At 45.0% G+C, this 25,054-nt stretch overlaps 1 protein-coding gene across 1 annotated transcript in view; it reads right to left on the bottom strand.

Moving 5' to 3' along the window:
- The window catches only part of TACC3 (transforming acidic coiled-coil containing protein 3), a 1,197,606-nt gene that overhangs the window by 634,291 nt on the left and 538,261 nt on the right, over positions 1-25,054 (bottom strand). Inside the window, exons 6-7 of the mRNA XM_044063460.1 lie at positions 17,341-17,465; positions 17,137-17,245 (exon numbers count right to left, since the gene is read on the bottom strand). Coding sequence (XP_043919395.1) covers positions 17,137-17,245; positions 17,341-17,465 — 234 coding nt within the window. The remainder of the gene's footprint in view (positions 1-17,136; positions 17,246-17,340; positions 17,466-25,054) is intronic.

Consider the following 25,054-nt stretch of genomic DNA (forward strand, 5'->3'; position numbering starts at 1 on the left):
CAACACCTGAGAGGCTGGCACTTTTTTGTCAGAATGTCAGATACCTGTTGAAGAGTGACTATTTCCAGTGGTAATTTTACCATGGCGGTGGTGTCCAAGTCTTCTCTGATAAAGGAGATATGCTGTGATGGTGACAACGCAGACTTGTCAAAATAAAGAAGTTATGTACCTACCATAATGTTCCATGTTAGTTGTCTTCTTCTCGCCTTCTTTCTTGCTGGTTGGGATCGGAGCCGATCCTCGGCTCCAACTCGGCCATCTTCAATAGCTCGAGAGCCGTTTACTGGCTCGTGGCTACCCCATATCCCATGATGCCTGGCGCTAGCTACCCAGATCTCATTTGATAAAGCTATACCAGGCATAATTAAGGAAGAATTCTGCCCTAGTAGCCCCTTGGGCCTAGCTGTGGAGCTATCTAAGCAGGAAAAAGGACAACCAGAGAAGGTTCAGCCAATGAAATCTGAAAAAGGAATCTCCTCTCGATCCACTAGGATAGGGGGATGGAGGGAGGGACGCAAGAAAGGCGGCAAGAAGACAACTAACATGGAACGTTATGGTAGGTACATAACTTATGTTAAGTTGTCTATCTCACCTTCATTCTTGCTGGTTGGGACAGCGTCCCTAGCACCTACTATCCTGGGTGGCTCATTGGAACAAACTCTTCAAAACAGTGGAATCAAAGTCAGCTCTGTTTATGGAGGCAATGTCTAGTTTATAATGAGAAATGTAGGAATGTGGGTTAGCCCACGTAGCAGCTGCACAGATGGATTCCATGGGCAACCTAAATTGGAAGGCCACCGAGGTGGCTAAGGCTCTAGTAGAGTGGCATTTTGGTTTGATAGATAATTCTTTGTTTCTCAGCTGGTAATTGAATGTAATAATGCGAGACAACCACCTAGATAATGTTACTTTTGAGACTGGAAGGCCTTGTCTGCCCTCAGCATAGAAAAGGAAAAGTTGGCCCGACTTCCTTTGTCCTATGCAAATAAAAACGCAGTTGTCTATGAACATCTAACTGGTGCAATTTATATTCTGCCTTGTTGGTGTGATTAGGAAAAAACACAGGAAGGTCTATGAACTGATTTAAATTACTTTGCGAACAGACCTTAGGAAGAAAGGAAGGGTTGGTCCCTAGAGTGACCCTATCGTTATGAAAAACTAAGTACGGGGGAGGGATACATAGAGCCTGAAGCGCCGAAACACGTCTGGCAGAAGTAATGGCTACTAGAAAGAGCGTCTTCCAGGATAAAAACTTAATGGAGCAAGATGCTGCAAGTTCAAAAGGTTGCAAGATTAAAGAAGCTAGTACCAAATTTAGATCCCACGGAGGTGGGGGATCTCTCACTGGGGGCCTAAGCAGAGTGGTTCCTTTGAGGAAGGCTTTACACAGCTTATGAGTCATAATGTTGTTAGAAGACAACCCAATGTGAAAATTCAAAATGACAGCTAATTGAACCCTGATTGTAGCAGAAGCGGAACCAAAATGAAAGAGTTCCGCTAAAAATTCCAAAATCTCGTGGACATGGGCTGAAGAGAGGTCTATATTCTTAGCCTCTGCCCAGCCAGAAAAACGTTTCCACTTGCTAGCATAAGTTTTCCTAGTTGTGGATTTGTGTGATGAGATAATTTCATGCACAGAGGAGGAAATATTAGGAAGCCTGGCTAAGGTTGTAAGTGGAGCAACCAAGCTGTGAGCTGGAGTGTTTGAAGGGATTGATGCAGTCTGCCCGACTGATGAATCCGTAGATCTGGAATAAGATCCAGAATCCAAGGCTGCTTGAGAAGGTAATGATGCAGGAATGGGAACCATATCTGTCGAGGCCACTAAGGGGCAATGAGGATCATTCTGCAACCCAACGCAGTTGCTCTCTGCATGAGTTTGGGTATTAGGGAAAACGGAGGAAAAGCGTAAAGAAGTCCCTGAGGCCAATCGTGGACTAGAGCGTCTCTGGGGGAGTGGCCGGGAAGTGGAAAAAGGGAGAAGAAATTGCTGCACTTGCTGTTGAAGGGTGTGGCGAACAGGTCGCAGCAAGGCTGCCCCCATTTGCGAAAGATCTGTTCCGCAATTACCTGATTCAGAGACCACTCGTGAGGCATGAGAATTGCTCTGCTGAGCCTGTCTGCGATGACGTTGGACCTCCCAGGGATGTGCGTTGCGATCAGAAAACGTTGGGAAGAGATCGCCCACTGCCAGAGTCTGAGTGCTTCTCGACATAGAGGATAGGACCTGGTTCTGCCCTGCTTGTTGATGTACCACACCACTGACATATTGTCCGTTTGAAATGCAATGGTCCCGGGAGGGAGAGAGTCCTGAAGGGCTTGCAATGCTAAAAGCACAGCTCTCATCTCCAAGACATTTATATGCAAATGGTACTCGTGAGGCTGCCAGGTGCCTTGGACTATCCTGCCCTGATAATGCCCTCCCCCACCCTATCAGGGAGGCATCTGTGGTCACTGTGGCGACTGGAGGGGATAGCACAAATGGTCTGCCCTGGGACACTAATAGGGAGACCATCCACCAAGCGAGGTACTTCTTGCATGCTTCTGTTATCATAATCTTGTGAGACATGGGAAGCTGTTAGAAGGACCACTGTGTGAATAGAAGCCACTGGAAGATTCTCATGTGAAAGCGGGCTAAGGGAACAAGAAGAATTGCTGATGCCATGGAACCCAGTGTTCGGAGGATGAACCTGACTTGAATCCTTTTGCATGTTAATAAAATTTGCACTTGCTGGCGAATTAGTGATACCCTGTCTGGTGGAAGGCTCGCAAACATGTTCCTTGTATTTAAATTTGCGCCTATATAAGTGATATGCTGACAGGGCAACAATGCAGATTTTTCGAAATTTATTGCAATACCTAGCCTGGAGCAAGTTTTGATAGTGTAGTCTCTGGCTTGCAGGAGGTGATGCCTGCTGGTAGCAGTGAGGAGCCAGTCGTCTAGATATGGAAACACCTGGAATCCCTGACGTCTCGGGTGAACCGTAACCACTGCCATGCATTTGAACACCCTGGGGGCTGTGGTGAGACCAAAGGGCAGAGCTCTGAACTGATAATGACTGGCTCCCAGCTGGAAGCGAAGGAATCTTCTGGAGCTCCTGTCCATTTTGATGTGGTAGTACGCATCCTGAAGATCTATAGAGCACATCCAATTGTCCTGAACCAGGAAGGGTAGAATGGACTGTAGCGTGACCATCCGAACCTTTGTTCTTTGTACAGACCTGTTTAATCTGCAGAGATCCAGAATGGGTCTCCAGTCCCCTGTCTTTTTTGGTACCAAAAAGAACCTTGGGTAAGTTCCGGATCAGTGCTGGTCTGCTGGGGCTTCCTGGATGACCCTTTTGTGCAGCAGCTTTGAAATTTCTTTGGCTGCTTGGTCCCTTAGATTGGGTGGAACATCTGGAAGGGACTTGTTTGACGGTATCGGGGGTTGAGCAAAGGGAATTCTGTAACCTCCGGATATGATAGACTGTACCCACTTGTCTTGAGTTAGATCCTGCCAGGCTTTGGGGTACAGTGAAAGTCTTCACCCGACTGTCTGCAGAGGTGGGCAACCCTTCAGGGATGCTGAAAGGGCTTCTCAGAGAAGGATTCTCTGCTGCCCAGGTTCTGCGGACCCCCTCTGCCACGAGAGCGGCATCTGTTATTGTTCTCTCCTCTGCCCCTGGAGGGGAACTCACCACGTGTCAGGCAAGGCTCCCTGGGATTTGCGGAACCACATCTTTCCACTCTTCTGACCCTTGGGGTATGGTCTGGAAAGAGTGGAAAAACTGACACCCATGGCAGAAAGAGTCTTGCCTTCCTGTTCACACCTGGTTAGGGTGTCCTTCACCTGTGATCCAAAGAGAGCGGAACCATCAAAGGGGTATTGGTGAAAGACGCTCTGAAGGGTTCTGCAAAATTACATAGCCGCATCCCCCAAATAGGTAGGCAATTCAAATTGCTAGTAAACAATACAAAAGAAAAGCAAACAACCATTTTTAGTTGCCAGCAAATACTCCCCATAGGTAATAAAGGGTAGATGCTCTAGGTAAGTACCAGAAGGTAAGAGGGGAAGGAGGGAGGGTAACCTGGACTGCAGCAGTGTCAACACTCTAACGTCTACATTTATGGTAGGTACAAAACTGTACTATGTTCGTGTTACACTGCTGCAGTCATTACACTTGGGTGGAATCCCAAAGCTGAGGTAGGAAGGCTGGATCTATAAGGCATTAGGGGTGGCTATAAGGCCCTGCAGTACAGCAGTGGAGAAGCCAGCTCTGGATTTGGAGTATAAAGGCAAATGGTAATGTTTGGTGAAGGCATGCAGAGAACTCCATGGTGCTGCTTCCAAAATATCCTTGGTAGGTACTCCGCTGAGGTAGGCAGTTGAAGTGGCTGTTGACCTGGTGGAGTGAGATCTAATGCTGCTAGGTACAGGTTTCCCATGGTGGGTATAGCAGAAACGTATACAGTGTCCTATCCATTTAGAAATAGTCTGCTTTGAAATGGCTTTTCCCTGTGCTCCTGCAGCATATGCTACCAGTAATGGCTCAGATTTTCTGAAAGCTTTGGTTTTGTCCAAGTAGATGCGTAACGGTCTGTGAATGTCCAAAGAATGTAGAAGTCTCTCCCCTTTGTTCTGTGGCTTTGGATAAAAAGTTTGCAAGTGAATAGTTTGGTTTAGAGCCACACTTGATACCACCTTTGGCATAAACGTAGGGTTAGTTCTTAAAGACACCCTGTCCTGGAGGAAAATAAGGAAAGGTTCCACTGCCATTAGTGCCTGTAATTCTGAAACTCTTTGTGCTGATGTTATTGCCAGTAGCAGAGCAGTTTTCCAAGATATATATTTTAATTCTGCTGTGTTAGCGAGCTCAAAAGGAGGTAGAGTTATTTTTCCAAAACAAAGTTGAGGTCCCAAGTTGGTGTATGTGCTCTATGGGGCGGTCTTATGTTTTTAGCCCCTCTGAGGTATTGCTTGAGCAAAGGATTAGAAAAAATTGGTGGATCCGTGTTGTAATGAGCAGAGATAGCAGAGGCGTGAATCTTGATGGATGAAAAAGAGAGGCCCTTGTCCAGCATCTCAGTTAAGTACTGCAGTATCTGAGGAATGTTTGGGACAAGAGGGTCCAGGTTGTGCGCTTGGTTCCAGGCACAGAATCTCTTCCATTTATCCGAGTATGCTTTCCTGGTGCTAGGCCTTCTGGGCTCCAGAATGACATCCATAACAGCTTTGGAGAGAGGCATTGCTTGCTTGACTAGGGAATTTTCCATGCAGCTAGGTTTAAGGTCTTTAGCTGGTTGTGAAGTATCAGATTGCTGTGCTGTGTCAGCAACTCTGGGATTTGAGGCAAAATCCAGGGTGGTTCTTGTGCCAAGTTCTTTAAGATTGGGTACCAGTGCTAGCATGGCCAGTCTGGTGCAATCAGTATCATTTTTGGCTCTTCCTGCCTGGCTTTTATGAGCACCTTTGGAAGGAGAGGTAAAGGAGGGAAAGCATATACTTGCAGTTTTTTCCAGCTGAATGAGAGAGCATCCACTTTCCATGCTTGTGGATGGTAGCTCCTTGTGCAAAATTTCTGTAATTGGCAGTTCTTTGGGGAAGCAAACAGATCTATGTCCGGGCTCCACCATTTGTGTGTTATTCTGAATATTTGTGGATTCAGTTCCCATTCGTGTGGGTCCATAATGTTTCTGCTTAGGTTGTCTGCCAGTGTTTTTTCTCTCCTGGCAGGAATTGTGCTTGCAGATTTAACTTGGTAGTTTAGAGCTGTGGTCCACAAGGTCATGGCTTGTCTGCAGAGGGGGTAGGAGTGTGTGCCCCCTTGCTTGTTTATGTACCACATAACTGTGGTGTTGTCTGTCTTTAGCAGTAATTGTTCTGGATGCAGTAGGTCCTTGAAAGCTATAATAGCATTTTGTACAGCTAGCATCTCTTTTTGATTGATGTGGAAATGTCTTTGCTCTGTGGGCCACTCGCCCTGGATAAATTTTCCTGCCATGTGTGCTCCCCAGGAGTAATCCGATGCATCTGCTGTCAGTGTTTGCCTGGCTGTGGGTTGAGTGAAAGGCTGTCCCTTGTTGAGGTGACAACCTTGTGCCCACCATCGAAACTCCTGTTGTAGGCAAGGAATTAGTGGTATAACTGTTTCCAAACTGACAATGTTGAGACCATACGCTCTTTAGGTACCATTGTAGTTTCCTCATATGCAGTCTGGCATATGGAATTAGTAGTATGCAAGATGCCATGTAGCCCAAGGCCTGCAGAATTTTTCTTGCAGGGAGTTGGGTCTTTGTTGCCATTAATTGAAAAAATTTGAGTCAGTTGTCCTTGCTTGTCTGGCGTGAGATAAGCCATCTGGGCCGTTGTGTTCAAGCTGGCACCCAGGAATATTATCTGTTGTGAGGGCACTAGTTTTGATTTCTTTTCGTTTACTGTGTACCCCAGGCAACTTAATAACTTTTTTATGTACGCCAGATGCTTTAGTAGAACGTCCTTGCTCTCTGCTTGAATCAGGCAGTCGTCCAGGTATGGATAAATTTGAATTCCTTTTTGCCTGCAAAATGCAATTACTGGTGCCAGGCACTTTGTGCAGACCCTGGGCGCAGTAGATAAGCCAAAGGGCAGTGCAGAGAATTGCTAGTGCATTGAACCAGCTAGAAATCTGAGGTATCTTCTGCAGTTTTGTCTGATAGGGACATGCAGGTATGCCTCTGAGGTCCAAAGTCACGAGCCAAGCTTTCTTGCCCAGCATGGAAGAAGCTGCTGTAGTGTCAACATCTTGAATTTCGGAACATCCAGGTAAGTGTTTAGTGTAGAAAGGTCCAGAATGGGTTTCCAGGCTTTGTCCTTTCTGGGAACCAGAAAGAGTTGACTAAAATCCTTGTCCTTGCTCATGTGGTGGTACCTTTTGAATAGCTCTCATGTCAGTGAGTGCTGTAATTTGTCTTTGAGCCTCTGCCCATTGATTTGGTGGTAGATTTGGCATTCCTTTTAGCCTTGGCAGGGTGTGAAAATGGAACCTGTAACCTTGAGATACAATGGTGAGAACCCCATTTGTCTTTTGTGATGCAATGCCAGTTGTGATAGAAACGTGCCAGTTTTCCTCACTGTTTGGCAGCTGAAGTGGAAAGTAATCGAGTCTGTTTTTTTATAAGGTTGAGGCCTGTCTTCCCCTTATTTCTGGCCTGGTGTGCCCCATTGTCGAGGCCTATAAGGGCCTTGTGTCTGACCTCTACCGCTTGGACGTCTGTATCTGCCCCTTTGAGGTCTATTTGTGACTGGAAAGGACCAATTCTTAGTTGGCCAATTTCTGCTAAAACGAGGAGGCTGAACCAGTAAGAAATCTTTCACCCTTTGCATAGATTTTGCCTTATCCTCCATCTTCTTTAATACCTCCTCTGCCTCAACTCCAAACAGCACATCCTGCTGCAAAGGTGCATCCAATAATTTGACCTCAACATGGTCTGGTAACGTATGCTCTTTTAACCAAGCATGCCTTCTAATGACAGAGCCTGTAAAGTACAGTTTTGTACCTACCATAAATGTAGATGTCCGATAGGTATGCATCTGCAGTCATCACGTATGGGTTGTCCTGCCTCAGGCAGCCCTGTCGGGCCGGATTCCAAAGTCTGGGTCTGGCCTCGGCTGATGTTGCACTTTCCCTGGGGTATAAAGCATCAGCGCCATCTTCCTCAGTTTTTCTTGCCCCAGATGCCAGGTGCCCTCTAGGAAGGCTAAATTTGGAGAAATGCAATAAAATTCCAAACATTTGCAAATATATATATATATATATATATATATATATATATATATATATACACACACACATGTATATACAAACAAATACACCATAATAGACTCCCCCAGCTAGCTAATAGAAGGGTAAGCACCCTAGGAATACCACAGAGGGGAAGGAGGTGACTGCAGATGCATACCTATCGGACATCTACATTTATGGTAGGTACAAAACTGTACTATGTCCTTCAAGGATGCATCTGCAGTCATCACATATGGGAGAATACCATAGCCAATCTGGGGGTGGAGGTACTAAGTAAAGGATGGTGTAGTTAAGATACCCTGCAGGACTGCTGTAGCAAAACCTGCTCTGGATCTGGAGTATAAAGGTAAATTGTAATGCTTGGCAAATGTATGCACGGAGCTCCATGTAGCAGCTTCTAAAATGTCTTTGGTAGCCACCCCTCTTAGGAAGGCTGTGGTGGTGGCTGTGGCCCTCGTGGAATGAGGTCTAATGTTAGCAGGCACAGTTTTTCCATGAAAGGAGTAACAGAAACGAATGCAATTTCCTATCCATTTTGAAATTGTCTGTTTGGAAATTGCTTTTCCTTGTACACCAGCAGCATATGCTACAAACAACTGGTCAGTCTTTCTGTAACTTTTAGTTCTGTCCAAGTTGTAGCGCAGTTGTCTGTGTATGTCCAGGGTGTACAGAAGTCTCTCCCCTTTATTTTGTGGTTGTGGGAAGAATGTAGGCAAGTGAATAGCTTGGTTCAAAAATACCCTGGATACCACTTTTGGCATGAATGTAGGATTGGTCCTCAAAGAAACTCTGTCCTGATGAAAGATAAGGAATGACTGCACTGCCATTAAAGCTTGTAGCTCAGATACTCTTCTTGCTGAGGTTATGGCCAGAAGGAAGGCAGTTTTCCAAGACAAAAACTGTAGATCTGCCGATGCTGCTGGTTCAAAGGGAGGAAGTGTTAGTTTTTCCAACACGAAATTCAGGTCCCAAGTAGGTAGAGGTGGCTTCCTTGGAGGATTAATGTTTTTGATTCCTCTTAGAAATTGTCATAGGAGAGGATGAGAGAAGACAGGTGGATTAACATTGTATTCTGCTGAGATTGCTGAGGCATGTATCTTAATGGAAGAGTAAGACAGGCCATTGTGGAGCAATTCTGCCAAATATTCCAATATATGTGCCATGTTCATCACTGTCACATCTAGGCCCTTTGCTGTGCTCCAGGTGTGAAATCTTTTCCATTTTGCTGAATATGCTTTCCTTGTGGAAGGCCGTCGAGCTTCCATAATAATATCCTTCACTCTCTGGGATAGGTTATCTTGAGGAGGAGTCATGGTATTCTCAAGGCAGTTAGCTGCAAGGTTTTCAGGTTGGAGTGCAGAGTCCTGAAATTGTGCTGCGTCAGTAGGAGTGGCCATAGGGGGAGAGGCCATGGTTTCCTCTGTGACATGCTCTTTAACAGTGGGTACCAGTGCTGTCTTGGCCAGTTTGGAGCTATCAGAATTACTCTGGGCTGTTCTGTCCTGATCTTCAGCAGTACCTTGGTCATTAATGGGAGAGGTGGGAAAGCATACACTGTTAAGAGCTTTCCAGCTGAAAGAGAGAGCGTCCACTTTCCATGCTTGTGGGTGGTATGTCTTCAGCAGAATTTCTTCAGTTGATGATTGAGGGGGGATGCGAACAGATCTATTTCCGGCCTTCCCCATGATTGTGTGATGAGTAAGAAGATGTCTGGGTGCAGCATCCATTCGTGTGCATCCATGGTAGTTCTGCTTAAGCTGTCTGCCAGTGTATTGTCTTTCCCTGGCACGAACTGGGACTGTAGCTGTATGTTGAGTTTCAAAACAAGTTCCCATAGATTCATGGTCAGTCTGCAAAGAGGGTAGGAATGGGTGCCTCCTTGCTTGTTTATGTACCACATAACTGTGGTGTTGTCTGTCCTTATGAGCAGGTGGCCTTGTTGAAGGAAATGTTTGAAGGCCTCGATTGCATGCATCACTGCCAGCATTTCCTTTAGGTTTATGTGCATGCGCAGCTCTCTTTGTGACCATAGCCCTTGGATACATCTGCCCTCCAAGTGTGCTCCCCAACCTTGGTCTGAAGCGCCCGTGGTGAAGGTTTGGCTGGCTCTTGGCTTGCTGAAGGGCAACCCGCTGTTTGACTGGCAGGCTTGAGCCCACCACAGAAATTCCTTTTGAAGGCAAGGAATGAGTGGGATCAGAGTTTCTAAGCTGTGACTGTGCTGTGTCCATAAACGTCTTAGGTACCATTGTAATTTCCTCATATGCAGCCTTGCTTGCGGAATCAGAAGAATGCAAGATGCCATGTAACCCAGGGCCTGCAGGATTTTCCTTGCAGTCAGCTGAGTTTGTCTTGTCAGATTCTTGAAGTAATCTGGTAGTTGTTTTTGTTTTTCTTCTGTAAGAAAGGCCATTTGGGTGGTTGTGTCTAGATCCGCACCCAGAAAAGTTATTCTTTGGGATGGAACCAGTCTTGATTTGTGGATGTTGACTGTATATCCCAAGGCCTGTAGCAGGTGGATGGCATAGTCCAAGTCCTTTAACAAAGTTTGCTTGCTGTCCGCTTGTATAAGGCAGTCGTCCAGATATGGGTAGATTTGAATCCCTGAAGTCTGCAGTGTGCAATTACTGATGCCAGGCATTTCGTGAATACTCTGGGCAGTAGATAAGCCAAAGGGTAATGCTGAGAATTGATAATGCTCTGACCCTGCAAGAAATCTGAGGTGTCTTCTGCAGCTTTGTCGAATAGGGACATGCAGGTATGCCTCCTTGAGGTCTAGAGTCACCAGCCAACACCCCTTGCCCAGCATGGGAAGGAGTTGCTGTAGAGTCAGCATTTTGAATTTTGGCACAATGAGGTAAGTATTCAGTGCGGACAAGTCAAGAATAGGCCTCCATTGATTTTCTTTTCTTGGAACAAGGAATAATCTGGAGTAAAATCCTTGGCCTTGTTCTGAAAGAGGTACCTTTTCTATGGCTTTCATTTGCATTAAGTTGGTAATTTGCTTCAAAGCCTCTGCCCTCTGATTTGGTGGCAGGTTTGGCATGCCTTTTCTTTTTGGCAATGAGTGGAAATGGAACCTGTATCCTTTGTCTATTATTTGCAGTGTCCATGCGTCCCTTGTAATGCTGTGCCAATTTTTTGAGAATAAAGAAAGCTTTCCACCCAAAGGTGCTTCTTTGAGCCCTGGTTGGCGGAGTCAAAATAAAGTCATTGAGTCTGTCCTGGTGTAGCAGTTGTAGTTCCTGCACTACCTCTCTGGTTGGGAGGCTGCCACTGACAGCCTCTGTAGGAGCCTCTAGCTTGCCCTCTACCTCTGGCACGCCTATTCCTGCCTCTCTGAGATCTGTCTGAGTCCAGAAAGGACCAATTCTTAGTAGGCCAATTTCTGCTGAATCTCGGTGGTTGGACTTGCAGAAAGTCTTTGACTGTTTGCACAGATTTTGCCTTTTCTTCAAATTTCTTTAAAACCTCTTGAGCCGTGGAACCAAATAATTTTTGCTTTTCCATAGGAGCATCCAAAAGCTTAGCTTTAACATGGTCTGGCAGAGATTGTTCCTTCAGCCAGGCATGCCTACGTATAACTGCACCTGTCATAGCTGACCTACATGAAGCTTCCAATGCATCATAACCACACTGCAAGAAATGGTTACTAACCTGCTGGGAGTTGTGCACCAGATCCTGAAGGGATTTGCGATCAAGGGGTTCAGAAGAGGACAGTTTCTTATGCAATTCATCTAGTAAATACTCTTGGGTACTGTATCATATGAAATTGACAATTTAACGCCCTCATGGAAAGAGTTGCAGAAGTATACACTTTCTTACCCCATCTCTCTAATGCTCTGGACTCCCTTTCAGAGGGTAGAGGATTTTTAGCAGTGGCAGCTGCAACCCCTTTAGGGCCCTGGGAAATAGTTTCTGGATCAGTAGAGTGGGCCTTGTACAGGTGTAGATGTGAGTCCGGGACCCTGTAGTACCTATCAGGTTTGGCAGGAGCCGGAAGGAGAGAGTCAGGGGCAGTACTAGCATCAGAGTACACATCATCAATGACATTCAAAACAGGAGGTATAGCTAAGGGCCTATGCTGAGGTAAATGCAAAAAGGTCCTTAATCTCTTTCTGGAATCAGAGAATTCCTGACCCTGCCATTGAAAATGTTCTCTCAGAGTGTAATGTCTCTCCAAAGGAAAACTCTTCAGGAGGGGAGGCCAGGAGGGGAGGCCGAGGGAATAGATTCTTCAGCATCAGAATCCTCGTAGGCCGAATAAGCCTCCTCCTGGTGGTCTGACATAGCAGAGCCATCCGTGGACTCATCTGAGGACTGGGGATCAGAGAGCTCCACCCTGGGCCTTTTGTCTGGAGGTGGTTGAGAGCCCCTGTCCGGATGAGGTTGGGAACCTCTAATTAATGAGATCAGATCCTCTGCTAGGGTAAGAATCTGAGAGCTAGTAGGTCTCAGAGGAAACCTTGGGAGGCAAAGCCTTAGAAAGTTTAGCAGCTTTAGCCCTGGAGAAAGCCTTAATGGACATGGAAGCTGGGGGTCTGGCTGCACCACGTGCATGAGTAGACTTATCTAAAGGAATGGTGTCGGAAGGTTCCTGGACACCGGTTTCAGTAGGTAATTCAATGACCGACTCAGCCGGGGCCGAGGTAGTCGGTTGTGTGGTTTCGGTAATAGGAAGTACCAAGGTCTCGGTTTCAGCCGAGACCGAGACACTCGCGGTAGGCCTGACCGTGGTTTCAGCCGAAACCGCGGTCCGCGTGTCGGTCCTTGTCCTTCCGTTTTTTAACTAAATGCGAAGTCGGAGTCTCAGACGGCATCTTATAAGCAAAACTAGCCCCAAAAAACTCCTCTGCAAACTCCGACTGACGTCTAAGAGTTCGTCGGTTGAAGGAAGCACAGGCTGAGACGTCGTGGTCTGGGCCTAGGCAGGGGAGGCAGTAAGAGTGGAAATCCTTATGAGGTATTTGTTTCCCACAAGTTAAACAATTATTAACTTTATCTGACATCGGCTGAGGCAAGAAAGAGTCCCCAACGGGGTACTAAGCTTTTTCGAAGTCTTCAGCAGCTGAATCACAGGAGCTGGCCGACCGGCACTTGCGAACTGCTTCTGCTTTGGGCACCACGCGGCAAGAAAGACTGGGGAAGATGGCGTCAGCTGATGCTTTTATACCCCAGACGCTCTGACGTCGGGGAAAGTGCGACATCAGCCGAGGCCAGACCCAGACTTTGGAATCCGGCCAAAGGAAGGGCTGCCTGAGGCAGGACTACCCATATGTGATGACTGCAGATGCATCCTTGAAGGACATCTGCTAATCTACAGGAGGCCTCTAAGGAATCAAACCCACATTGCAAAGTATGTTTTCCCACTTGTTCAGCTGCATGCAATAAATCCTGCATTTCTTTTAAGTTAGGAGGATCTGAATCTGGAAGCATCTTTTGTTTCAACTGAGACATCAAAAATTGCTGATATTTTAGCATGTGAAACTGGCAATTCAAGGCTCTCATTGCTAAAGTTGCAGACGTATATACCTTCTTTCCCCATCTGTCTAATGCTCTGGAATCTCTGTCAGAGGCAACTGGGTTTTTTGCTGATGAGGCCTTAATCCCTTTGGGTCCCTGAGAAATAGTTTCAGGGTCAGCAACAGGGCTTTTGTATAGGAATTTGTGAGAGTCAGGGACTCTGCAATATCTATCAGGTTTAACTGGGGCTGGGGGTAAGGAGTCAGGGTTCACACTGGATTCAGTGTACACATCATCCACAATGTCTAAAACTGGTGGGATAGCAAGGGGTCTGTGTTGAAGCAATAAAAGGAAGTCTCTGAGCCTTTTCTTGGATTCTGAGTAATCCTGACCTTCCCAATGGAAATGCTCCCTCATGGTATGTAAGGTCTCCCCAAAGGAGTAATCTTCAGGCGGAGAGGCTGATGGAATAGATTCCTCAGCATCAGAATCCTCATAAGGGGGTAAAGAATATCCTAGGTCTGAGGAAAAATCTGAGGAAATGGACACCTGGTCAGAAGATTGTCTGCATCCTGTCTGGGCCTTTTATCAGGAGAGGGATGGGACCCCCTGATCAGGGTGATTAGGTCCTCGGCCATTTTTAGCATTTGTTTCTTAGACATGGAAGCCTGTCTCGGAGAGAGTTGTGTCTGTTTCTTTGCTTTTAAGGAGGGATTAGACTTAACAAAGGGTTTAATGGTTAACTGGGTAGTTCTGAAAACACCCTCTGTAACTGTGAATTGCTCAGCTACTTAGGTTCTCTCTGTAGGTGTAGGATTGGTAAGCTGAAGACCTAGTGCGTCTGAAGACCCAGCCAGCTCCACGTGGGAGTCGGAGGCGGTCTGTGGAAGCGGTAGTCAGGGGCTGCATAGGCACCTCGCTGAAAACCCGAGAACCGGCAACCGGCCTAGAAGAGGCCTCGTCGTCAATTTTGAGCCTCGGATGCCTGTCCTTGCGCTTTTTATGCATTGCGGTCGTCGGAATTTCCGACGGCATGGTGTAACTGAATTTTCTACCAAAATAATGTCAGGCAAAATCAAACCGACGTTTAATAGTACGCTTGTTAAACCTAGCACAAAACCGACAGCATGGAATACAATAGGAGTGGAAATCCTCATGAAGCATTTGCTTCCCACAAGAAATACAGTTATTAACTTTTACTGACATCGGTCTGAGGCAAAAAAAAAAGTTTCCCCAATGGGGTACTTAGCATTTTTAGAAGACTTCGGTTCTGGATTCGGAATGAAAATCTCAGGAGTCAGCCGACCGGCACTTGCGAACTGCTTCTGCTTCGGGCACCGCGCGGCAAGAAAGACTGGAGAAAATGGCATCGGCTGCATTTTATATACCCTGGTCGCACTGACGTCAGGGAGGAGGCGACAGCAACAGACGCCGGACCAAGACTTTGGAACTCTGGCCAACTGCGGGACCGCCTAACGGCAGGATAACCCAAGTGTAATGACTGCAGCAGTGTAACACGATGAACATCAATCTCTTGATAGATGTCTGGACAGCTCACAGATTCAGACAGACCACATCTAAGACTGAGAAAGTGGCTGTTCATACCAGTATCTGGCCTCTAGATTACTTGGCTTCACTGGCAAACCTGGATCACACAAACATTCCCAGCAGCCTAGATGGTGGAGCAACCAACACAGCAACCTTTTTGGGTTTAATGTAGGCCTTAAGCTTGTCTCCCTATTATATGGGGGTAGGAGCTGAAGCACTGGCACTTGAGGTTGTATTTCATGCCAAGCTCTTTTCACAGAAGACAATGCCAGTGTGGATTTCAGCTAATGACTTGCTGACTGTAGAATACTTTCAAGTGTTATGCATTTTAAGCATTATATATGCAAACTGCAAAAATTATTATGACTGATAAAACTGTAAAAGCTGCACGAAAGAACAGAGATGTACACGGTCTCTGTGGCCACAAGACCACTTCCAGTTATCACAAAGCACACAGCCCTAACACGCGTGCATCACCCCCTCTCCCAAAGTGCAGCTGCTGAAATGATTTAAGAAATAAGCAGTGTAAAAGAGGAAAACTCAACCGCCATCTCCACAAGACACAAAACTCAGTACCATTTGATCTGCAGAAGAGTGGCTGCAATATCAAAGAAAAAGTCTACAATGATACTGCAATTACCACAACTGAATATAATAGTACATTCCATAAGGTATCTACAAGCCTTTGCGCCATGTATGAAGCTACTCGGGCAAAATAAGCTGTTTAAGGACTGAAGACCAAGATAGACCATCAACTAACCTTATCACATGATGCATCAGTTATGAAATCAGGGGGATAACTAAGAACTCCCCTCCAGAGTTCTGTTCATCAACTTAGCTGCTCATTACATATCCTACATGAAGACACCACAAATCCAACAAAGCCGCTCAACTGCACAAACAGCACTTGCTTAAAGGCTACAAGTATAGAAATTAACACTCACTCTATCTGAAAAGACCTGGACCTGACAAACTCTGGACTGTAATTTCTAACTTTTTGACATACGAGTAAAAAGAAAAGCCTTGGGATAGATTTAGGGGGTCCTGATCTGTCCTGCTGAAGGAACAGACAGAAGAATAAGAAAGTCATAAAAGCCAATAATCCAAATTTAAGTTTAACTCACTACTAAAGACTGCATTACAAATAAACTGATTTCATAATTAAAATGCAGCAAAAATCGGATTTAAAATGGAAGAGAATCTTCCAGCTTTTCACTAGAAAAATGTGCCACATAAAAACAAAGAAAGGCAAAGTAACAATTACCACCACAAAGAAAGGTGCCTGCACAAAACCAAAAAAAAAAATGGCACAGATGGATTAAGCTCCAAGACCCAGATGGCCTGTGTTTGATTATGACATGGGTGGTGGGGGATCTAGGAAATGAGCTTCCTCCATTAGATAGAGGTAACTGCCTTCACTGCTTGGTGTACAGCAGGACAAGTCTATGGTCACAGTTCCACAAAGCTGGTGTGTGTCTGCACCGAGTAGCACTGCACAACAGTAATAGGGCTGGCATCTATTTCATACAAGAACCTTATAGGAACACTAATGACAAATGATAAAGCCACCAGTGTGGCAAGAAATTAGCTAAAGTACTGAGGTCCATATGCTAAGCAGACTGACCTACTTCTGGATAAAACTCTTGCCTCGGAGAGAAACAGGCCAGCTTTGATCACGTTCCCACAGACCAGGCACTAACTGGGCCACACGGATCTCACTTTGCAAAGGAAGCAAATAGAACCGACTCTTGTGCCATAAAAGGAAAGACAGTGAGTCCTCAGGGTGCAGATAGTTGAGCTACTGGCAAAAAGATTTTGCAGACAAAAACAAGAAAACTGAAGGCAAAGTAATTTTGAAAAAATTAAGAAAATGTATTCATTCATTCCTGGAGTGAGAAATCCAACTGATCACCCACTAAAAATGTTAACATAATTGGACCAGATTCAAATACCAGCCATGAAATGCCTGAAGCAATATTCATGCCCAACAAAAAAAGCATGATCCAACATCTCTTGTTTTCTCAAAGGGAAAGCAGAATTGTACTTCGAAGCTCAATCAATTCAAATCGGATTTGCATCATAACGCATTTCATGACAGCCACATTGCTATGCTATTTTTGAAATAAAGTATTACCATGCCAAGTTGCAATTAACAGAAGACTGATGGCAAAACATGAACAAGTTATAATTCTGTAACGGAAGGAAAGCACTACATAGTTCAAATAATTATTCTGCCTAACCTTTTCCAAAGCTTCCAATGACTCTGAATAATATTTTTTTAGTAAGGTGTGAATAAAGAAACTTACTAAACCATACAAGCCAGCAAGACAGAAAATAAACTGCAGATATTTGAGTCACTTACGGGTACAGGAAATGTCCCAAGTAGATCAAGACCTTTAGGCTTTTCTTCATTCTGCAAATTTTCTTCTGCAATTTTGTTTTCAACTGAAACCCGTCTTTGCTCAATAATGCTAGAATTAATGAAAACATCATTATAAAAACTAATAGTAATTTTAGCAATTCTACTTTAAGGTTCTTAGAAAGTAAAAGAGGATTACTGCCATACCACAACAGTGGATACATGGTAGCTTTGTTCTCACTTCGAAAGGGAGACTGTTTCTTAGGACTTTCTCTCAAGAGAGGGTCAAATTTCAAGAACAGTGACTGCTTCCTCAATGCAGATTCCTTGAACTAAAAAAGGATACAGAATGAAACAAAGTTTTACTAACAAAATAGAAAAAAATGACAATTGTTTTATCCATGTCTCAAAATATTCCAAAAATAAAATGTACAGGTGTGCAAAATCTTACCATAACAGTAGATGTCCTACTCTTTAGTGCTGCAGTATTCTTAACATGAGGGAGAGTGCAAAAGCTCAAGACAGGAAGGAAGAAGGGCCAACAGAGCCCTCTAGGAACCCATAAAGAATGGCCCTAGCAAAACCAACTCTAGCCATGGATATGACATCTAAACTTGCAATGCTTGGTAAATGTACACACCGAAGACCAGGTAGCTGCCTATAGTTGCTTCAGGGATAGAATTAGTAAACACACACATGGGAAAAAAAAATCACCAAAAAAAAACCCACAGCCATAGAGTAAGCCTTAACCACAGAAAAAGGTTTTTACCATAAGATTAAAAACGGCTTCAGAAATCCAACATGAAACAGTCTGCTGTGAAACTGCCAAACCTAATGATCTTGGATGAAATGAAACAAAGCTGATCAGATTATCTAAAACCTTTGGTTTTATCCAAAGTGTGCAACACCCTCTCACCAGAAAATTGTGGAGAAGGGAAAAAAGTGAGCAAATTAATAGACTGATTAACAGACGAGTCATTCACCACCTTAGGAATAAAAGGAGAATTGAAAGAGACGGTGTCCTTATGAAAAACTAAAGGAGGAACAGCCACAAGGGCTTGCAGCTCAGACACCCATCTGGCAGAAGTAAGGGCCAACAAAAGAACAGTCTTCCAAGAACAATGCTGTAAGAAAGCTGAAGCTGCAAACTCAAACTGAGCCAGAGACAATTTCTCCAAAATAAAATTAAGATCCCAGGAAGGAGGAACAGGCTTCCTGGGCGGACCAATATGAAGGACCCCTTTAAGAAACTGTTTAGCCTCAAACCTAGAAGCCAAAGGAAGAGTTAAAGGCAGACAAGCAGAAATAGCTAAGAGGTGGGATTTAACGGAAGAATATGCCAACCCAGCATTGAGCAATTCACGCAAATTAGTATGGACCAAAGGAACATCCACAGTAAGTTGGCCCAGGTAACAAGACAGACATCAAACAGAAAAACTCTTCCATTTGGACAAGTAGGATTTCCTAATAGTGGGTTTTCTGGCTCTCTGCAGCATCTAAAGCACTTCCTCAGAAAAAAAGTTCCTATAAGGAATCAGAATTCTATCACCCACAGTGTCGGCTGAAGCATGGACAGTTTGGGATGGATGAGAGATCCCTTGCCCCATGTGAGAAGAATCACCCTGTGAGGTAAATTGTGATGATTGCCATAGGTTAGGTGCAAAAGAGCAAACAAATGCTGTCTGGGCCAAAAGGGAGTCACTAGCAAGATTTTGGGAGCATCCTGTTTTATCTTGCACAAGACTTTTGGAATGAGAGCAAGAGAGGGAAGGCATAAAGAAACATCTCCTTCCCTGAAAAAGATAGGGTTGGTAACCTGGAAGGACAAGGAGTCCTGGCAGAAAATTGAGGAAGCTGCCTGTTCAGCTGCAGGCAGACAGATCTACTTGAGGAATACCTCATTGGTGGATAATTGTCCAGAAACTCATCCCTGTGAAGCATCTACTTGTGAAATTGTGTTATGAACCTACTCAGTCTGCCACAAAATTCTGACTTGAATGCATGTATACTGCCTGAAGTGCGACTTGGTTCTGAAAACCTAGAGTGCAGGTTTGCAAAGCACACAGGACCTTACCCCCCCCCCCAACCCGGTCTGTTGATGTACCACATTACTGTGGTGTTGTCTGTGAAAAGCAGTGAGTGCCAACTGAAGTGCTCGCATTTCCTTGCTATTTATGCACTCCTGCTGCTTCTGAAGGAAGCTCCCCAATCCTAACTGAAGCATCTGTGAACCGCTCCTGATAGAAGTGGGAGTTCAAACAGAAGACATGGATTCAAAGTCAGTTGGTGATTCCACAACTGAAGCACCAACTAGAGACATGAAGAGGAGGAATTGGAAAATCTAGAGGATGAGGATGCTGAAGCCAAACTGACTTTAGATACCACTGAAGCTTTCTCGCATAGAACCTGGCAAAGGGAACCATATGGATGGCGGATGTCAAGAATCCCAGAGCCCTTGGAAATTCCCCTGGCTGAAATCAAGGCCAGAGAAAGAAGGGACTGAAAAAAAGAAGACCAGAGTCAAAGCCTTGGGAGGAGGCAGGGATGCTACCATAGGAACAGTCTGGATCCTGCATCCCAGAAAAACATGATCCCATGACAAGACAGGAAGGATTTTTGAAAATTTACAGTGAGTCCCAGGCTTTGTAACAGAGTGATGGGCCACTGAATGTGCTGTAAAACAATCCCTGGAGAGGAAGCTTGAACAAGCAGGTAATCTAAAAAAGGAAAGACCAGAATGCTTTTCAGCCTGCAAAAAGCAATTTTGGTGAACATTCTTGGGGCAGTAGAGGCACCAAAGGGCAAAGCAAAGAAGTGAAAAATGCAAATGAGAGAAACTTCTTGAAAAGGGGATGAATACGGGCATGGAGGTAAGCATTCTTAACATCCAGAGAAACCATAAAAACCCGAGGAAGCAAAAGAGGAAAAGTCTAAAGGGATAACATTTGAAAGGAAGGAACCTTTGAAATATACTCGGGTGAGAAAGACCCAGAATGGGTCTACAAGTGCAGTCTTTCCTTGGGACCACACACATTCTGGAATAAGCCCCCTTCCTCCTTTGAGCAGATGAAACCTCTTGAATAGTTCCCTGAATCAGGACCCTGAAGCACCTATGGAACACAGCTAGACTCATCTTGAGGTGGCCGAAGAATGTCCATTGGGAGAGGGGGTTCCAAACAATGAACTACACCTGACAAATGATGGAAGGAACCCAAGAATCGTGGGTTATGGCTTAACCAGATAGGAAGAGACAAAAGATAAGGCGACAGGAATGCACCGGGGCAGAATCAGGTAGTCAAACAGCACCTGGTTTATCAGAAAAAGAAGGCTGCTGAGCAGGAGGGGTCTGTGTAGGTTTAGTTGGGGGACCCTCCTATCACCCACCTTGTCTTTAGGATGAGGATGAAACTGCCTTCCAACAAAAGCCGGTTTATTGGAATAATTTCTCCGGAACTTTGGCACAGGGGAAATGAAAAAATATTTCAGATCCTGTAACTCTCTCCCTTTCTCCTGCAAGGACTTGAACAAATCTGCTGCAGCAGTGCCAAACATTTGTTGCTCAGGAGAAGCAACCATACTCTTATAGCCTTATTATTATTAGGCAGAGGTTGACGCCATAGCCAGGCATATCTCAGAGCCAGATTTATCTGCTGCATAACTACATTTAATGCAATGGCAAACTAAAGGGGAAGAGCCCCTAAAAGACGAGGCAGAAGTGTTTCCGTCAGAATCAGGAAGGTCAGAAATAACCTGACAAGCCTGAGAAAGGACAGGAAAGATATATCTGGTCATACAAGTAAGATTAGCACAAAAGGCTAGAGTGGCTGAAGTGTAAACCTTTTCACCCAGCCTTTCCATAGTCCTGTTTTTATCAGAAGGAAGAAGCTTGTATGAAGGCAGCAATTTAGAAGGCTTGTCAGATGCTACAGAAACTACCAAAGAATCATCAGATGGATAATTAAAGGAATTTGCAGTCAGGCACTTTATAAAAAGTACAGTTGTGTACACTTACCATAAATGTAGATGTTAGAGTGTATTCAAGGTTGCAGTCATCACATCTGGGTTATCTGCTTGCAGGTAGCCCTCAGTTGGCCTGATTATCAAAGTCTTGGGTCCTGAGTCGGTTCCTGTCTCATCTTCAATGATGTCAGGTAGTCAGGGGTATAAAGCATGCAGCCGATGCCATTACATCAGTTTTTCTTGCCCCAGATGTCACGTGACCCCAAAATGGGAAGCAATTATATACAAGGTTACACCTTCAACAAAAAGCAAATACACTAGAAAGCTTTAAGCATAGTAAACAAGAATAGAGGTATAGTCAATAGAAGTCAGGGGGCTGGAGGGAGAGTAATCAGGACTGCAACAGTGAATACATTCGAACATCTACATTTATGGTAAGTGTACACAACTGTACTATGTTCTTTGTGTTTCACTGTTGCAGCCATCACATTTGGGTAGATTCCCAAAGCTAAGGATGGGAGGAGGCAATTATATAGCATTAGGACCAGCTATAAGGCCCTGCAAGACTGCAGTGGCAAAGCCACCCCTGGATTTAGAAAAAAATTGGCAAGTGGTAATGTTTGCCGAAGGTATGTACATAGCTCCAGGTAGCAGCTTCCAGGATGTCCCTGGTAGGGACACCTCCGAGAAAGGCTGTAGAGTTAGATGCAGCCCTCCTGGAATGAGGTCTTACCCCCTGTGGGGTAGGTTTTCCATGGTGCTTATAGCAGAAATGAATGCAATGGCCTATCCACTTAGAAATGGTTTGCTTTTAAATGGCCTTCCCCTCTGACCCTGCAGCAAATGCAACCAGCAGCAGTCCAGATTTCCTGAGAGGCTTAGTTCTGTCCAGGTAAAATCTAAGTTGTCTGTGCACGTCCAAGGAGTGCAGTATTCGTTCCCCTTTGTTCTGTGGATTAGAAAAGAAGGTTGGCAAATGAATGGACTGATTAAAAGGCCACGCTGGATATCACCTTGGGCATAAAGGAAGGCTTGGTCCTGAGGGACACCCTATCCGCATGAAAGATGATGAAAGGATCCACTGCCACGAGAGCCTGTAATTCAGAAACCCTTCTTGCTGAAGTAATGGCTAGAAGGAAGGCTGTTTTCCAAGAAAGGAATTTCAACTCTGCATTTGCAGCTGGCTCAAAGGGAGGTAAAGTGAGCTTTTCCAATACAAAGTTAAGGTCCCAGGCTGGATTAGGGGCTCTCCTAGGTGGTCTTAAGTTGTTGGCCCCTCTGAGGAATTCCTTCAGCAGTGGATGAGAGAAGAGAGGTGGCTCTATATTGTAATGTGCTGAAATAGCAGATGCATGAATTTTGATGAAAAAAAGAAAAGGCCCTTGTGAAGCATCTCAGTTAATTATTGAAGAATATGCAATAAATTGGGCACTCATGTGCCCATCCCCAGAGTCTGGCTCCAGGAACAGATCCTTTCCATTTTTTCAGCACAGGATTTTCTAGTACTAGGCCTCTTTGCCTCCAGAATGACATCCATCACTTGCTTACTGAGGAATGGTAATGGACAGATCAGGAAATTAGCCAGGCTGCAAGGTTCAGGGTTTGAAGCTGTGGGTGAGACAGCAGGGCAGGGGTCTGAGGCAGGTGCCATGGTTCCAGCAGTTTCACACTGTGCAAGAAGGGGTACCATTGTTGGCGTGGCCAGTCTGGTGCAATCAGTATTGTCCTTGGTTTGCCCTGTTTGATCTTTAGCAGCACTTTGGAGAGAAGAGGCAGAGGGGGAAAGAAACTGATAGGTTTTTCCAGGTGAAGGACACTGCATCCACTTTCCAAGCTTGTTTGTGGGGAGTCCTTGTGCAGAATTTGTCCAACTGGCAGTTCTGAGGGGAGGCAAACGAGTCTATCTCTGGGCTCCATTTGTTTCTCAACATGTTGAATATCTTTGGTTCCAGTTTTCACTCGTGTGGGTCCATGAGATTTCAGCTTAGGTCTGCCAGTGTATTTAGCTTGCCTGGCAGGAATTAACCTTGTAGGTGCACTTGGTAGCTCAAGGCTGTGTTCAACAGAGCCATGGCTAATCAGCAGAGAGGGTATGAGTGGGTTCCCCCTGCTTGTTTATGTACCACAACAGTGGTGTTGTCCGTTTTTACCAATAAATGTCTTGGAAGAATGTGGTCCTTGAAGGCTGTTACAGCATTCTGTACAGCTAACACTTCTTTTTGATTGATATGCAGGTGCATTTCACTTGAGATCCATTTGCCCTGAATACACTGCCCTGCCAAGTGAGCCCCCCCCCCCCCCCCATGCATAGTCTGATGTATTTGTTGTTAGGGTTTGGGCGGCAGGGGGTAGAGTGAATGGCAGTCCCTTGTTTTGGTGGCAGGCCTCTGCCCACCAAAGGAACTATCGTTAGACAAGGTAAGATAGGAATCATTGATTTTAGGTCTTGACAATGTTGACACCATAGGCTTTTTAGATACCATTGTAATTTCCTCATATACAGTCTTGCATATGGAATCAGTAGTATGCAAGAGGCCATGAACCCCAGGGCTTGCAGTATTTTCCTTGCAGATAGCTGGGTCTTTGTGGCCAGTAGTTTGAAGTAGGATGAAAAAATTAACTTTTTTCTCTGGCGTGAGGTAGGCCCATCTGGCAAGTTGTATTCAAGCTTGCTCCTAGGAATACAATTTGATGACAAGGTACTAGATGTGATTTATTTTCGTTTATGGTGTACCCCAGAGAAGTTAGTAATTTCTACAAATGCCAGATGATTTATTAGTATGTCCTGGCTTTCTGCCTGAATTAGACAATCGTCCAGGTATGGGTATATTTGAACATTTTTTTGTCAGCAAAATGCAATGACTGGAGCTAGGCACTTTGTGAATACCCTGGGCGCAGTAGATAAGCCAAAGGGCAGTGCAGAGAACTGATAGTGCATGTAGCCTGCTCTGAAGCGTAGGTATCTTCTGCAAGATTCCCTTATTGGGATGGGCAGGAAGGCTTCCTTTAAATCCAGTGTTGTCAACCAGGCATTTTTGCCTAGCATGGGAAGCAGCTGATGAAGAGTTAAGCATTTTGAATTTTGGGATTTTCAGAAAGGTGTTTAGGATAGACTGTCCAGAATAGGATGCCAGGAATTGCCTTTTCTGGGTACTAGGAATAGTCTTGAGTAGAAACCTTGCCCCCATTCTTCTTCTGGGAATAAGTGAATAGCCCTGATGCTTAGAAGAGAGAGAACTTGCCTTTGACCCTCTGCCCACTGATTTAGGGGTAGGTCTGGCCAACCCGTTTGGGGTTGTTAAGGAGAGGAAGTGGAATCTGTATCCTTGGGAAACTATTTAAAACCCATTTTGTATTTGGTAATGAGTTCCCAATTTTTTGCTTGCAGGGCAATCTTTCCCCCTAAAGGTACAGTCACAGTTGAGCAGGGCTTGGAAGGTTTAAAGTTAAGTCATTGTGACAGTTTACCATAAGGGGATGTCTTACTACTACCAGTTTTGGACGTGGGAGCCCCCCTTCCTCCTCCTGTTTAGGCCTGTGAGTAACTGGAGACTGAAGCCTGGGTGTTCTGCTGGTTCTGGGTTTGGACTGAAGGCCTGGAAGAGGCAGGAAAAGACCAATTCTTAGAAGGCAAATGCCTACTAAATCTGGGAGGCTGTACTTGCAGGAAATCTTTAGCACTTTGCATAGATTTAGCTTTTTCCTCCATCTTTTTAAGTACTTATTCTGCTTTGTTGCCAAAAAGGCGGTCTTGGTTTAAGGGAGCATCCAGTAATTTAGCTTTAACATGATTGGGCAAAAATTGCTCCTTAAGCCAGGCATGCCTGCTAAGTACAAAAGTAGTGACAGCAGCCCTGCAAGATGCCTCTAATGAATCAAAACCACATTGCAAAGTATGTTTTCCACCTTGTTCAGCAGAATGCAATAAGTCCTGTAATTCATTTTCAGCACAGTCAGGAAT

This window comes from Protopterus annectens, chromosome 2.part1 (assembly GCF_019279795.1).
Source record: "Protopterus annectens isolate FY-2018-M chromosome 2.part1, PAN1.0, whole genome shotgun sequence".
NCBI classification, from domain to species: Eukaryota; Metazoa; Chordata; order Ceratodontiformes; family Protopteridae; genus Protopterus; species Protopterus annectens.